Source organism: Rhinolophus sinicus, chromosome 14, assembly GCF_057876585.1.
Source record: "Rhinolophus sinicus isolate RSI-liver-muscle chromosome 14, RSI-T2T, whole genome shotgun sequence".
In the NCBI taxonomy this organism is placed as follows: domain Eukaryota; kingdom Metazoa; phylum Chordata; class Mammalia; order Chiroptera; family Rhinolophidae; genus Rhinolophus; species Rhinolophus sinicus.
Window position 1 is genome coordinate 51,411,207 of NC_142514.1, and position 15,765 is coordinate 51,426,971.

Below are 15,765 nucleotides of genomic sequence, written 5' to 3' on the forward strand. Positions count from 1 at the left end.
AAATAAATAAATAAATAAATAAATAAATAAATAAATAAATAACAGGGCAAAATACCAAAGAATTCTAATTTAGTGCACTTATTTTGACATTTATTTTACATAGATGTTAGTATCAAGTCTGTTTTCAACCCTAGGATTAAATGAAATAAAATATATGGCCTCGAGGGTATTGTGCTCAGCGAAATAAGTCAGCCAGATAAAGAGAAATATCATATGGTTTCACTGTATGTGGAATCTAATAAAATGAAATAAAAACTCAGAAACTGATCAAACTGATGGTTGTGGAGTTGGGGAGATGGGTGAAAAAGGTGAAGGGAATATAATCAATAATATTGTGATAAGTTTGCATGGTAACAGATGATTACTACTAGACTTTGCACAGTGATCACATTATAAGGTATTATAAATGTCAAATCATTATATTGTATACCTGAAACTAACATTGTATACCATCTATACCTAATTTTAATTTTTTAAGAAATAAATAGATAAAATATATGGAAGTGATTTTTTAAACCATTAAGTGATACCCAGATTCAACGTATTAATTTCTATAGACTAGAAATCTGATTTCTAGTGTTGAATGTTCTTTTTAACAAATTATCTACAACATAAAAACACATGCATATCCCCTGAAGTTCAGTATCAGGGGATTTTACTTAGAAAAGGGATTTTAATGCATAATCCATTTTGATTATTGACAAACGTAATACAGAATAAGAATAAGAATTGTATTAAGTAGTAAATTGAAAGCCAGAAAGTGAAGGTTTGACTCCATTCCACATGAAAAAACTCTTAGCTATCATATCCATGCTATTAGTGCTTCCCTTTGATTCTCAGCCCAAGTGAAGAAACTTAAACATTCTATTCACCTGACTCTCCCCTTCACAATGTAATTATTTCTATCAGTTGTTCCAACCACAGCTGTACATTAGAATATGTTCAGGAGATTTAAAAAACACTGATGCTTGGCCATACCCCAAAGAAGTTGATTTCATTAGTCTGGATGTGATCTCAGTACTGGGAATTTTTGAAACATCCCAGGTGATTCTGTTGTGTAGACAAGGTGAGAAGCAATATTTAAGATTCTGTAACTAAACAATGTATCAGCTGAATAATATATTGCTATTATCACTGTTTAAAAATAGACATAAATTGTCCATAACTTATTGACTATTTTTAAAAAGGAACTAACATTAACTTAGTTTTTCTCTTTTGCAAATGTATAATCCAAAGCAAAGTATATTTACATATGTGGAACATATAGATATAAAGCAGAAATATAGGAAGGAAAATCATGATGATGATGCTTCCAACGGCTCGAAACCCTTTCATGTATTAACTGACTTCATCTAATCAATCATGCTGTAATACCAGTAGAGCAGTCTGTTTTGTTGACTAGCAAATTAGAAAAGTAAGTTTCAGAGGTGTTAACTGTCTTGCCTGTGGTCACATAACAATCTAGAAGCTGAGCTGGAGTTAGAACCCAGTCTCCTGAGTCTACCCCATTACACACTGCAGCCCGCAGCACTACAGCCAAACACAGGGGTCAAGAATAAGCCCATGCTGGAGGAGTAAAACAATGAAAAACATATACTCATGCGTTATGTCTGCTCCAGACAAGAGTTTATACCCACTAATTGGCCGAACATATTAGGATGACAAGAGTTCCATAGCTGTCTCCTGCCAGTTCTTGGGGGTATACTTTCAAACTAAAGTTTGTTCCTGAAAGAGAACTTACAAGAATTACATTAGAATCAACCTCTGTGAGTTATACAAAGTGATTTGCATCCATCAGATCAAGGGGTGGGCAGAGGGGGGGGACTACGGCGTTGGGGGGGGAAGTGCAGCTGTTTCCTGTGTTGTTGCTACTAGGTTTTAGAGCACTGAGAGTTCTAGAGATAATAGATGATGCCTCACAGGGCCTCACTGCCACATAACAGTCCGTTTTTTCACGGGCTTCTCTAAGATAGACCCAGCATTTATGTATTTAATTAGAGCAAGACTAGCACAGACCAGAAGTATCAAGTGAAGCCAGATGATGAAAACACACTCTGAAAGAAGCAAAAGCACCACTGACTGCCAGGCTGTTGCTTATAGCTTCAGCCAGAAATTTCATTCATTATTAATTATCTTAATAGAAAATTGAAATGCTGATTCTCGTGAAATAAGCTTTTTATTAGCTGCTTAGATCTGACCTTTTGTTGGAACACCGTATTTCCTCTTGGCTAATTGTCTTTACTTTCAGACTGCTTCTTGGCTGTGAGGTATTTTCTCCTCTTACATTTCATGGCCCCTTTGGGCCTTACACTGCAGGTGGAACTCCTTATATGTGAGACTCTCTCTGACATGCTTTATGGGACACAGCAGCAGTCACAACACAACTGATTAGCCATATCATGTTACATGCCCAAGGTTAGTCTAGCTTCAGATAAGAATTAATAGTTGTTCGTCACATTTATAAAACCACAGTGTCATCTTTATTATTTTTGCCATTAAAAAATATACTGAGGCATTTCTTCGTATACTTGGCACATATGAAGTGTGTTTTCCTTAGATTTTTAGTGCCTTCCAGATTGACAATTATATGAAACAGATATCATCACTACCTTGAAAGAGAAGAACTAGAACGTATCCCCAACAATTTACTTTGTAAATAAAATCTGTTGCGTGTATTTCCTTTCAGGTTTTATAGTGAGTAGCCCAGGAAAGCCAGAGTGCATATACCTTCTGCACATTGCGTGGTGCAATATGAAATTTTCACATTAGAAAGATATAACCCAAATTTTAGATAATTTAATTAGAAATGCACAGTTATATGGGGAAACACAAAGGTAAAATATTTAAATCATAGTAGTTCCTTTCTTCCCATTTTTTAATTGACCACTAATAACAAAAAAGGACCACAAAGTAAACTGGTATATTGACTAAAGCTAAAATACTCCTTCAAGCTACATCAAGCTGTTATATGTCCATATCCACAGACAGTGAGCCATATGAATACAAAACTATTGTAAACTGTACTTTCTAACATCCTATGATAACTAGTTTTAACCAATGTAGCTCAATTAAAGGAAAAGTTGTAATTAAACATGTCTTTAAAATAAATATATGGAAGAGTACTTACTGTAACTAAAGTTACTCGTAATTTAGAAACTATTCATTAATGACTCTACCATAAAAAAACACATTAATAAATAGTTTTTGCCTTTGTGTTGCAAGTGAACTATGTAATAGTTAAACATTATATTTACTATTATGAAATATGACAGTGAATTAAAAACAGTTCCATTAAATGGCCAAGCCTAATTGTTCCAGTTCCTAGCAACTCACAATATATGCTGATTAAGTCAGGAATAGGATTCAAGTTTACCTTGAACTATCTAAGAGGTAGGGGTTGAAGGTACCTTGAAAATAAAAATATAGAGAGCATTTTGGGCATTTGCGTTTGCCCATAAGCAAATTAATAGGCTAAAAAAGATTGCTGGGGAAACAGAGAGCTACTTGAGAAAGCAAGCATTTCCAATCATCTTTAAGAACTTTTCCAGTATATATTTATATAAATGCAAAATATATGCTAATATATTTCTTTAGATTATTTTTTCCTTAATTCTCTATGAATCTTTTGCCTGCTAATCTGGTAATACTTGGTTCACCTAGTTCCAGTACTTGTTCTGTACTTAAAAATTATGAAAGTGTTTTCTTTCTTTATGTAACCAAAGTGGATGCTATCTCTAAGGTCTTAAGTCTTTCAATCATCTGGGGTCAACTGCCCCACTACTTTACATGGAAAACTAGGATTTTCACCACAGCCCACACACTTATCCCTAGCTCAGGATCATCAAGAATTCCCAGGTTTGTTATAGTTTCTCTAGGTCTTTCCCTGCACTGATTTCTCGTTTATGGACTTCTTGGTCTACATTCTTTGTATCAACTCCTATAACACTATCATCTTTACTAAGGCCTTACGCCATGGTGGACCTCCCCCTAAGGCCATCATTTTCCCGTAGTACTACAAAGCACAAGGCTCTTTTATTTAACAGACTTTCATTGATGATTTGGAGTTTAGGGAGATAACATAGCACAGAATGCTAGAATATTAGCCCTCCAGTCTTAAATATTTTTTGGCTATTCCCTGTCACAAATAATTTCTTCATATGCCCGACCTCTTTCTTTTTCACAGTGTTCTCTTTCTTCCAAGACTTCTAACTCCTTCTCCAGGAGCTACTGCTGAGTCTCTCTTTTTACTCAGTATTTCATTCTTCCTTTCTTTTACCCTCATTCAGGCGATGGCCAAAAGTTCTCCCCTTTCTCAAACTCAAAGTCCTGCTATTTCTAAACAATAGAATCATCTACCAAGAAGATGAATCATACTACTCTCCTAGGAAGCAGCAGCAGTTTATTGAAATAGCCATATTTTCCATCCCTCTACATTTGCAAATTTTCTTTCACTTATTCCTACAATCCTTTCAAATTAATTGGAATACTTGTGCATTTAAACTGGATAATTGTAACAATTCACAACCTTTTATAAGGCTTTTAATTTTTAAAAACTGCTAATCAAGATTCAGTCCTCCACAGGATTTAATGAATAAATCCTTACTAATGTCTGCTTGCCCAGGTAATTTCAAGCTAGTTTCAATCATAAACTGATGCCTATAGAAACACTAACGAAGAAACAAAAACTCATAGACACAGACAATAGTTTAGTTGTTACCAGAGGGTAAGGAGGGAGGGAAATGGTAGATGAGAGTAAAAGGGATCAAATATATGGTGATGGAAGGAGAACTGACTCTGGGTGGTGAACACACAATGTGATATACAGATGATGTAATACAGAATTGTACACCTGAAACTATGTAACTTCACTAACAATTGTCACCCCAATAAACTTTAATTTAAAAAAATAAATTAAATAAATAAGAAAAGAAACATTAAATATTCTGTCAGAGTTTATACTGTCTTTTGTGTACCAAGTTAACATAGGGTAACCCTGAGAACTTAAGTGAAATGTGAATCTTTTCTACATGGGTGCAGTTATTTGAAGATATTTGGCTTTGATATGTATTTGATTAACTTTTTATATCTTCCTTACATAGTTTTGTGTGAGAATAGAAAAGAATCCTGGCCTTGGATTTAGTATCAGTGGTGGAATTAGTGGACAAGGAAATCCATTTAAACCTTCTGACAAGGTAAGAAGTAAATTTCTTATTGACAATTTTAATTAGAAAAACATTGTCTTCTACCACAAGAAAACAAAAGTGGTTAGAAAAAATTTTAAGTGTTTTTACTGTGCTTTAATAAGCTAGCTAACTATAAAGCCAATTAGAAAATTTTCAGCACTGGGAAAAAGAATTCACTGCAGTGCTTGCTAAATCCTAAGAATAAATAAATTTACGCATAATCCTTGGAAGGAAAATTGTTCATTCTTTGCATTTTGTTCACAATTGTACATAATTGTAATGAAAGACATTCAGGCAAGTTCTTATAAGTTGTTACAAAAGTTTACTTGCAGATCATTTAGTTGGGAAGATGTTTTCTCGTACTAACTGAATGATTAAATAAGGATCCAATGCCAGGGCCAGCTGACTGACATCTCTTTAATTCATCGTGTTTGTAAAGTATTTCACCAATAGAACTGTAGAACTGAAAGACCACGGAAAACTTGTATTCTATGAGAAAATCAGAGTTAGCCATGACAGGGGAATCAGGTCCTCTTCCCATGCTTACCCCTGTTTGTCACACCATGGGCAAAGGTTCCCCACCACCCCCAGCTCTAACCTCAGCCATTTCCTGAACACCCAACATGCTGCCCATGCTCACATCTGGCCTGTCTGATCCCATCGTAGAAAACCTGACTTTTTTATTTTAAAAAATTTGCCCTGAGCTATATCACATGCCCTGCTACCATCAATGTTTAATACTCTCAGCTTTGACTCAATTAGTAATTATAATTTGATGATAATTGAAACTATTTGCTTTTGACCTCATCACATTTAATTGTAGTCAGTGGCATGAAACTTGGGGGTGATGAAGACAGACAGAAATTAGATATGAACAAAACGTCCACAGGCTCTCAATCTACCTTTAAGTCACAACCTGGTGCAGATCTTTTCAACTCACCATTAAAAACATAACTCACATCAATGTCTGATCATAAAACCTGCTTCTGAAAAAAACTTCAATGTCCCTACTCTGGAGATTTCTGTAGCCTGAAACAGTACCCTTCACCGCTTATTTTCCTCCACTTCTTCCCAATCTTATTGTTTCCTAGCATTCTTTATGCCCTTCTTCCTCTCCTTTCTAGAGAAGCAGAAGGGAGGAAGAGGTTGGACCAAAAGGAGAAATTGTACACACTGTACACATTAGAATGTAAGGGACTAGAAAGAGATCCTCAATGGCTCCTTTGGTCAACTGGTTGGAGCAGCTATTCATATATAAGGAGTGTGGATGAGGCAGCCCTGTGTAACTAGGGGAATGCCAGTTAGAAATGTTTATGCATATGCATTTCTATTTTGAAATGATGTTGAGGATAACCATTGATTTAGTAGAATTAAAAGAGTCATGGTGTAATGGGACCAGGTGTTTACTGAATTTTGACAAGTTATTAATATATATTAAGACAAAAAGTTTGAAAGTTCAAAATTATCAGAAACATACGATGATATTTTTAAAAGTCTGAAATCATTGTCTTATTTATCTTGGTCCCCCTTTTTGTCTCTGGTTTTATATCTCCTCCATAAGTTCTTTCAATGAAAAGTAATAACCTTATCATTCTTAAGATAGTTGAAATTCAAAAGACATGTTTTTCGCCCTTTTCCCACTAGTATATACACCTTTTCACTATATTTTGGAAATCACAGGGTAATAAATATCTTTAAATTAAGGATGAACAGGTTGCTAAATAGTCAAGATGTCTGAATGCTGTTGCTCTTCTGTTATTTTCAACTGAAGGGGACAGTAGATGTGAGGCTTTCAGATCATTGCCTGTAATTCTTCCACTATATATAATTGTAACTAAATATAAATTCTCATTTGTAACATTTTGATGACTCTAGTGAGACTGAACTATTTCTATAATCTTATAATTTGCTCTTTTGGTTAAATGCAACAGATACAGAGCTTGAATTGTATAATGTATTCATTGAAAGATTTCCCTTCAAAAGCACTTTTCTTTGCCTGATTACTCTCTACAACACTTCACAATCTGAAATGCAAATCTCTATTATTGCAAAATTGATGGGAGTAATTAAAAGTTCCAAATGTACAGAAGATTCTCAAGACTGCTCTTAATTTATTGACCACTTTTGGTGTCATGCCAAACATATGGTGGATACTTAGTTTAAAGTGTACAGAAGATCTAAAAAGACATTGGCTCTTTCAATTTATACAGGAATTTAATCCACTCACAAGAAAAGAGATTATCCTCTTGAGAATTCAATTATATTTCTTTAGCCCCGCTGATCCATTATTGTAGTATTTGCATAAAATTTAGAGTAGAATCCAGTACCTAAATCAACCCCAAAATACCAAACAGTAAGAAAATGAAAATGAACTTTAAAAATACCCCTCTCTCCACAAAACAATGTGTTTTTTTCCCCTGAGTTGGCTAATTTACAGCTGAGGGTGAAGAGAAGCAAATTAAACATACATTTAAATTCAACAGATACTACCTGATTTGAAGGTGGGTGCTTTGTAAGAAGTTCTAGTCATGCAAAAGTTTAAACTTTAGTATGACACATACTGCCTCCCAATAAACACAGCAATGGATTAGAAATATTCTTAGAAGCACACTATATTATTTTTCTTGCTATTCATGAATGTTTGAATGTTTTGTAATGCCACTCAAAATTCTAAGTATACAAGATACCTGAATGTCTTAGAGACATTGACGTTCCGTACTAAAGTAGCCAATAGATTTGTTTCACTCTCTTTCATTTGACCGATGGGGACCACTATTCCAGCCGAATGCCAAAGATCAATGTGAGATAGAATCCCAACCGATTACCTGGTACACAACCACATAAGGAAAGCATGAAGTCATCATCCCAAAAGCCTGGGAGTGTGCAACTGGGGCAAAAGTGAGCTGTGTTGTTTAGTCAGGCAATATAAATTCCAATATAAAGTCTGTGGTAGTGTGAGATTATTGCACATAACCCCTTGGGGCAGCCCAACAATTAACTGAGACTGTGGGGAGAATTCGGGATTAAGCCATATACGGGCACTGTTTTGTGCCAGACTGTGAGAGCTTAGAACAGCATCTGATCTTACAAATTTAGGACCCCAAGGTAGTCCTAATCAATTATTGTCTCCTCAGGTTAAATGGATGGAGCACAATTAGTCCTGAGGTTCATATCACTGTTGGAATAATATTTACTAGTTGAGCAACCCAATTCACTCACCATGAAGTTCATTATTTTCGGTGCGCTGTCAGGTGAAAACCGCATTTACATACTTGGAAAGAGAACTGTAGAAAACTGGTTAAAAATGGTTCTATGTAACGCTTGCCTCTGCCCTCCCAGTGAAGTGGATGGAAGTCATGATCTGGTGTATTATTATAGAGAAACACTGCTGTCAAGATGGCAGGGTGCTACAGAGAAAAGAAAGATTTTAATCTAACAAATCTGATGATAATAATAAAAGTAATAAAAATAATAGCCTTTTATTAAGTATACAATGTGCTCGTTACTGCATTAGGCTTTTCATATACATGAAGTTATCTGATCTTCATAACTAACTTGGGTTAGTTGAGTATTATTTTCCTCATTTTCCTGAGACCCAGAAGGGTTGCTTAACTTGCCCAAGGTCTGATCAGCTGATCTGTGGCAGACAAGATTTGAACCCAAATTGATCTGACTCCAAATCCCTTTCTCTTAATAAGCACTGTGCTGCATGCCTCTATCTGCAAATGCCCAGGGCCACATGGCAAATTTATACCCTGTAGAGTTGAGACTAATATGATATTCTAATATGGAAAGTATTACAGAACCCTCTAATTAGTCATAGTCTAGATATTTGTTTCAACAAGTACTTGGAAGTCAGCATGTATTCTCTCTTGAACCTAGATAATGAGAAGCATACTGTACACAATGGATTGCAAAGTAATTATAAAACTTTTGGACTGTTATCATTACAGTGGTGATTCTGCCAATGGAACAAATCACAATAATCTTTGCCTGTATTTAAAGGTTCATAAAATAACAGTTCATAACAGCAAGATGCAAGTAATTTACCAATAGAATTTCCACTGGATGTTGTTAAAAAGAAGAGACTGAATTAATGGATAAATAATACCGTGTTATGTGATAACTTCATAAAGTAGCCCAAGACTCTGCAAATGAATGACTTTTTAACGATGCATTCACATAGTTCTTCATTCAAGGACCGATATCCCTCCTTGTCTCATTTGAGGAGGTAGAACTAAACTTCTAGAGTTGAAAGATATTAAAGAAAAATCACAGCCCCTTGCTCTATATGTTCAAAAAGTATAGCTCTGACTAGTCCCATGAACAATTATCTAGTCATAAGATTAAAATAAAAGCTATATTATATATATCCTGAAAACACTTGACAGCAGGAAATATACATACTTGGGCATCAAGGTCAAAGAATCACTTATTCTTCACAGTTTTATTATAAACAATCATGCTCAACAGATACCAGAGAGCCAACCCACATTTTCACTGATTTGTAATCTGCATGTAGACAGAAATGACAGAAGAACCAAATTCATGTTATTTTCTAAATGTTGTAATTTGCTTATGGTACAGGTAAAATTCAACGCAAGGAAGAATGTTGGAGGCATGGCAAATGTAAAAGAAATAAATTCTAAATAAATGTTCTGGGACTTCGGAGTACATTACTATATCTTATTCTGCATAACTCCAAATGTCAAAAAGGCCTGCAAAGACTTAAGCCCCTCTTCTTCACACCCCACTTTCCACCCCAAGAAAAAAATGGGAAGTTTTTGTGTGTGGAGATGCATACTGCATCAAAGAAAAGTATTTTTGTGATTAATATTAAGAAGAAAAGGAGGGTTAGATGTTCAGAATCAAAGCATTTATTTGATACCTTTGCCTGGTATAACAATGCCCATTCGCATGAGTGTGTCAGTGAGTGGCACATTCGAAAATGCACAGGAATAATTTTCCAGATTTGCTCAGCCTCTTGACATTGGGTGAATCATAATCAAAAATGTTGCAAAAGATATGTTCTTGACTTATGAAAAAGTACATACCATCTGTCTATTTCTTGTCATGTATTCTCCAGGGATGCGAAAATCAAGAATAGCAAACACATTTATCTAGAACTCCATATAGCATAAGATTTGTATATACCACATAAATATTAAACTATGTAAAACATATTTTCTTCATTTTGCACAACTACTAGACAAATACGATTTATTTTACATATTTCTAAATTCATTTTATAATATAATTTATGTATCTGTCCTATCCTTAATTCTACTTCAAGTGATTATGCAGTGCATAGTAATTTGGAGTCTGCATTATGTGAAAGTGACAATAAGCAGCAATGGCTAGATATAGTATTGTTTACCCACTGCATTTTGGACTAAATTTGGGAAGGGATTAAAACAGGTCTTTTTATATGTAGAACTGATTTTCTTTAAATAAATGCCAAGTAAAAATTATTTTACAGCACAATTGATTATTTCAGCTGCATCTTAGTCACATTGCAATTTTTTGAAGCATTTATTTTTTTTATTAGTTTCAGGTGTACAAAACAATGTAATAGACATTTATACCCCTCCCAAAGTGATAACCCCCCTCAATCTACTACCCCTCTAACATCGTATATCGCTGTTACAATTCCATTGACTCTCCTCACTATGCTGTATTCCACATCCTGTGGCAATACACAGGGAGTGCCAAAAAAATTTATACAAGCAGACGCTTTGGTCACCATTACTCAAGCAGTAGTTCACCATAACCAGAAGTGTCTGGATGCTGATGGTAACCACTTAGAACACCTCTTGTAATTGCAGAAGTCAAATGTGACTTGTATTCATATTTTGTTATAGGTATATATTATTACAATTTTAATACAGTTTTCCTTTCTTAAAATGTATATACATTTTTGGGCACCTTTATATATATACATATTTGACATTCAATATTATTCTACTTCAGCTTCAGAGGTATAGCGTATTGGTCAGGCATCTACACAATCTATGAAATGCTAGCCCTGATAAGTCTAGTGCCCATCTGGCACCCTACATAATCTTTACAACATTATTGATTATATTCCCCATACTGTATTCCATATCCCCATGACTGTATTATGTCTACTAATTGGCACTTTCTAATCCCTTCACCTTCTCCAACATTCCCATCCACCTCCCATCTGGCAACCATCAGTTTTTTCTCTGTATCTCTGAGTCTATTGCTATTTAGTTTGTTCATTTATTCTGTTCTTTAGATTCCACATATAAGTGATATCATATGGTATTTGTCTTCCTCAGTCTGACTTATTTACCTAAGCATAATGTTCTCTAGGTCCATCCATGTTGTTGCAAACAGTAAGAGTTCATTCTTTTTTATGGCCGAGTAGTGCTCCATTATATAAATGTACTACAGTTTCTTTATCCAATTGTCTATCAATGGGTGTTTCAGTCGTTTCCATGTCTTGGCTATTGTGAATAACACTGCAATAAACATAGGGGTGCATATATTTTTTGAATTAGTGTTTTGGATTCCTTTGAATAGGAGTGGAATTGCTGGTTCATAAGGTACTTCCATTTTGAGAAGTTGAGAATGCCACTTGGTTGTTTGAGGACAGTAAAAGTGAGATTTTTAAAAACTGAAAAATGTATCTTTGCCTATTCTGTTCCTTGTCTTTTATGTTGAGAAAATATCCTGAATCTAATCAAAAACATTGATAGAAATGTAGTCTCCACAATCTCCTATTAATAGGATTTCTACAGGTATGACCACTTATACGAAGCTTTTTTAAAAAGGCATGACATGTGCTTTAGTCAATTGGATAATGTCGGTGTCTAGACATTGTAATATAAACAAGGCACGAATTTCATCTTATGAAAGAATATAAAATGTAACTCAACACAGGCTTTGTTCTTTAGGATATCACTGAGGCACACATGTGAAAAATAGGGTGATTAAAAAGTACCATTTTGTAATACAGAATTGTACACCTGAAAACTATGTAATTTTGCTAACAATTGTCAGCCCAATAAGTTTAAAAAAAAAGAAATAAATCTTTGTTCTTTATAAAAAAAAGTACCATTTTGAATAAATACATTGGGATATTTTAATTTAGCAATATATTTAGAGAATCACTAGAATTGAGATTGCTATCACTTTGTCATATTTTACAACAATCAGTAAAACATTTTTCAATATATATATGTATATATATGTGTGTGTATATATATATATATATATATATATATTTTTTTTTTTTTTTTTTTTTTTTTTAATAATAACTGAGTGTGAACTGCATCCTTTTCCTTCACTAGCTACATGGCAGTCTCAGGGCTTTTACTCTGGGTGACATAACCATCACTCTTTAAAACCATCATATATTAGTCTCAGATGTACACAACTGCAAAGTCCTTTTAACTTACACCTTTAAAAAATTGCACAGACAATAGTTTAGTGGTTGCCAGAGGGGAAGGGGGAAAGGGGATTGTAGATAAGGAAAAAGGGGGTCAAATATATGGTGATGGAAGGAAAACTGACTCTGGGTGGTGAACACACAGTGTGATATATAGATGACGTATTACAGAATTTTACACTTGAAGCCTATGTAACTTTACTAACCATTGTCACCCCAATAAATTTAATTAAAAGAAAAAGTCACACAAAAAATTGCACAGGTAATAAATGAAAACATTGTCACTATAAAAATTCAAATAATATAGCGACTAAAAAGTGAAAAAATATTATCCTTTTCACTCCAGCCCCACACTGCCATGTACAGCCTTGACCTAAGAGCCACTTTATAAGTCAGAGTATCAGTATTCATAACCAAAGTGTCTTCTGGGTATTTGCTACTGGCCTTTTTCACTTCCTGATTTCACTGCCACCTCTAAGAAATACTAGCATTGGCTGACTCTACAATGATAGGTTAGCTATTAAATAAAACCATGGTAAATCTAAAATAATCATAGTTTGAATATAGCTTACAACAAAACAATTTTTCACTTCAAAACCTTATTTTAGTATAAGTGACAAAAAAAAGTTTGACTGAATTCTTCACTTTCAAGTCATTATTTTAAAATGATGTCAAAAAAGTATACAATTGGAAGGGCTTTGAGGAAGCCTGCAGGGATGATAATCAGAAAGCTGATTAACCGACACTATTTTAGGAATAGCTAGGAAGGAGAATCCACAGCCACCTACAGTTACCCACTCCTGTTTTAATAGGTTCATCTATTTTATGCTATGCATGAAGCTGAGAAGGAAAGCCATTAGAGGCTCTGACAGAATCAGAAAACTGTATAAAACTCAGCAATCCAAATATTCACCACCAATTGAGGTCTCATTCTGAACACAGGCTTTAAAGAATATTTCTTGTATTTTTTTTTCATTTTTTTTATTAGTTTATTTCTTGTATTTTTTCCAAAGAGACAAGAAATCTGGAAAGACAATAATGTATGAGGGAATATGACCATTTACATTTAAAAGAAAATACGAAAATCAAATAAAAAAACTGCTTTTTAAACTCAAGAATTTCACCAAGAAATAAACAGGCAGCAAAGTCACTTAGAGTCACAGTAGACATTCCAGAGAAGTTTGATTGTTAGATCATAATTGGAATGCTGGAACTACTAATAAAAGTTATAATTGTAAAGTAAACAAAGCCAAACAATTTTAACTTTTACATTCAAATTTCCCTAAAGAGAACAGCCTATTGTGATCAGAATCAAACTATAAAAAATATTCTAGTACTCAAGTCGTCATTTCTAACAGGAATCGCAGATAAAAGAGAATAAACTGCTTACTTTTTTAATGCTTTTAGCAAGTCAGAAGAGCGGTATCTTAACAAAGATACTTTTTTTTTGCCTACTAAACAAACTTTTACAAGACCGGAAAGTATGATGCACGTCTAAAGATCAACAATGAAGCATTTCTTCTGTTAGGATCATCTCCATTATATTGCCACTAAGATAGTTGTGTGGGTGATACGTACGGGTTTTGTATGGGTGATTTGTATGGGTTTTATTAGTCTCCTTCTTGCTCCAATGCATTATTAATCAGTATTTGTAAAACGCAATCAAGTGATTTCTATTTTAATATTTACTTTATTTAACAATTTGGGAGAGTTTATAGGAATTTCTTTAAACATCTGTTCATAAGATTTTTGAGAAATTTTTAAAGGACTTTGGTAGAATTTTTATTTGTATCGCTTATCTTTTGAGGCTCAAATTTTCTAGATTTCAAAAGGGATTCTTCTTTGTGTTCATTCATCTTTTATGAATTTTACATTTCATTGTTTTGTCAGCTAAAGTTCAATCGTACATCAAAGCATCATATTCAGCTGCTAATGCCCCTTTTTCTTTCTCCCTCCCTCCTGTCTGTCCCTCTTTCCCCACTCTCTTGCAGTTTCTAATGGCCCTGGGATAAATCTCTTTTCTTGTTACTTATAAATTCCTCAGTTGTTATGGTGACACATTGTCCAAAGCCTAAGATTTGACACTTGGCAATTAACCTTAAATTATTTTGTCATCACACTTTTGATTCATAGAAAGGAAAACTATCAATAATGCCTTTATCCTTGATGTGTCAAATATTCTAATAATCACAGGAACTAAGTAAATACAGTCTATTGTGCATATGTAATGCTGCTTCTATGAGCCACAACATAGTTTTATATTAACCTTGATCAATTTATGTAAAAATATATATGTTACTTGTCACATTGTTGGAGAAAAAAAGTCTCCCCTTAAAAACTATTGAATCCATGACTGTTTGTTACTTTCATGAGTCCGTGTTCCTTCAGAAATACTCTTTGAAATTTCATAATTATATGAAAGTATGAAATACTATATTCTATAACATTTCACCACTGTGTTCTGAATTGTAATTGTAATAGTATGCAATTTTTATCTGAGATATGGCCTTTCTAGAAACCAATTTCTTAGCATCAGCTAGAGCCCAGATTTTTCAGAATTTTAAAGAAAAGCATATTTCATAAATCGAAGTTGCAGCTCCCTTAAGAGAAGTTCTATTTTGGTGTCTAAATTTACAACAGCTGAGACTGTCACAGTCATTCACCTTCATCATTAAAAAGTCATATAAAGTTTCTTTCTTCTCTAAAGTTAGAATGTTAAGTGTTGGCCCTGTAGATTAACTTTCTGAACACGTTAAGGTTTTTGTCCAGTGGAGTATAGGCTAGCTAGGTAACCAGCAAGACAAGGTCAGATCGACACTGTAAAAAACCTCCTATACTCACCCTTTTTCAAAATTATTTGTGAAAAGTAAAACTTTTTAAAACCCAATTATGGGTACCTTGGAAAAACTATTTATGACTTGCATAAAGATTATGGTTTTTTTGTTTGTTTCTTTTTTTAAATGGGGAAACATTTGTAGCCTTCGGCCAACCCTCTCTAGATTAACTTGGGTTCACACCTATGGGGTGCCCTCTGTGATGCTATGGGGCCTGTGTCTGTCTCAAGCACACCCAAGTATTGGTGCCTGAGGAGCAGCAAAGACTTCCGCGCTTTGGGAAGGGCTACAGCACTTATCTTTTTGTTCTGGTGTGAGATGCCCTCTAAAGGTG

The 15,765-nt window shown here is 34.3% G+C and overlaps 1 protein-coding gene across 9 annotated transcripts in view; it reads left to right on the forward strand.

The window, feature by feature from the left end:
* Positions 1-15,765, forward strand: part of LRRC7 (leucine rich repeat containing 7) — a 526,722-nt gene that overhangs the window by 481,082 nt on the left and 29,875 nt on the right. For all 9 annotated transcript variants that reach the window (XM_088791197.1, XM_074334934.2, XM_074334932.2 and 6 more), the window contains one exon: positions 5,100-5,192. In XM_088791197.1, coding sequence (XP_088647323.1) covers positions 5,100-5,192 — 93 coding nt within the window. The remainder of the gene's footprint in view (positions 1-5,099; positions 5,193-15,765) is intronic.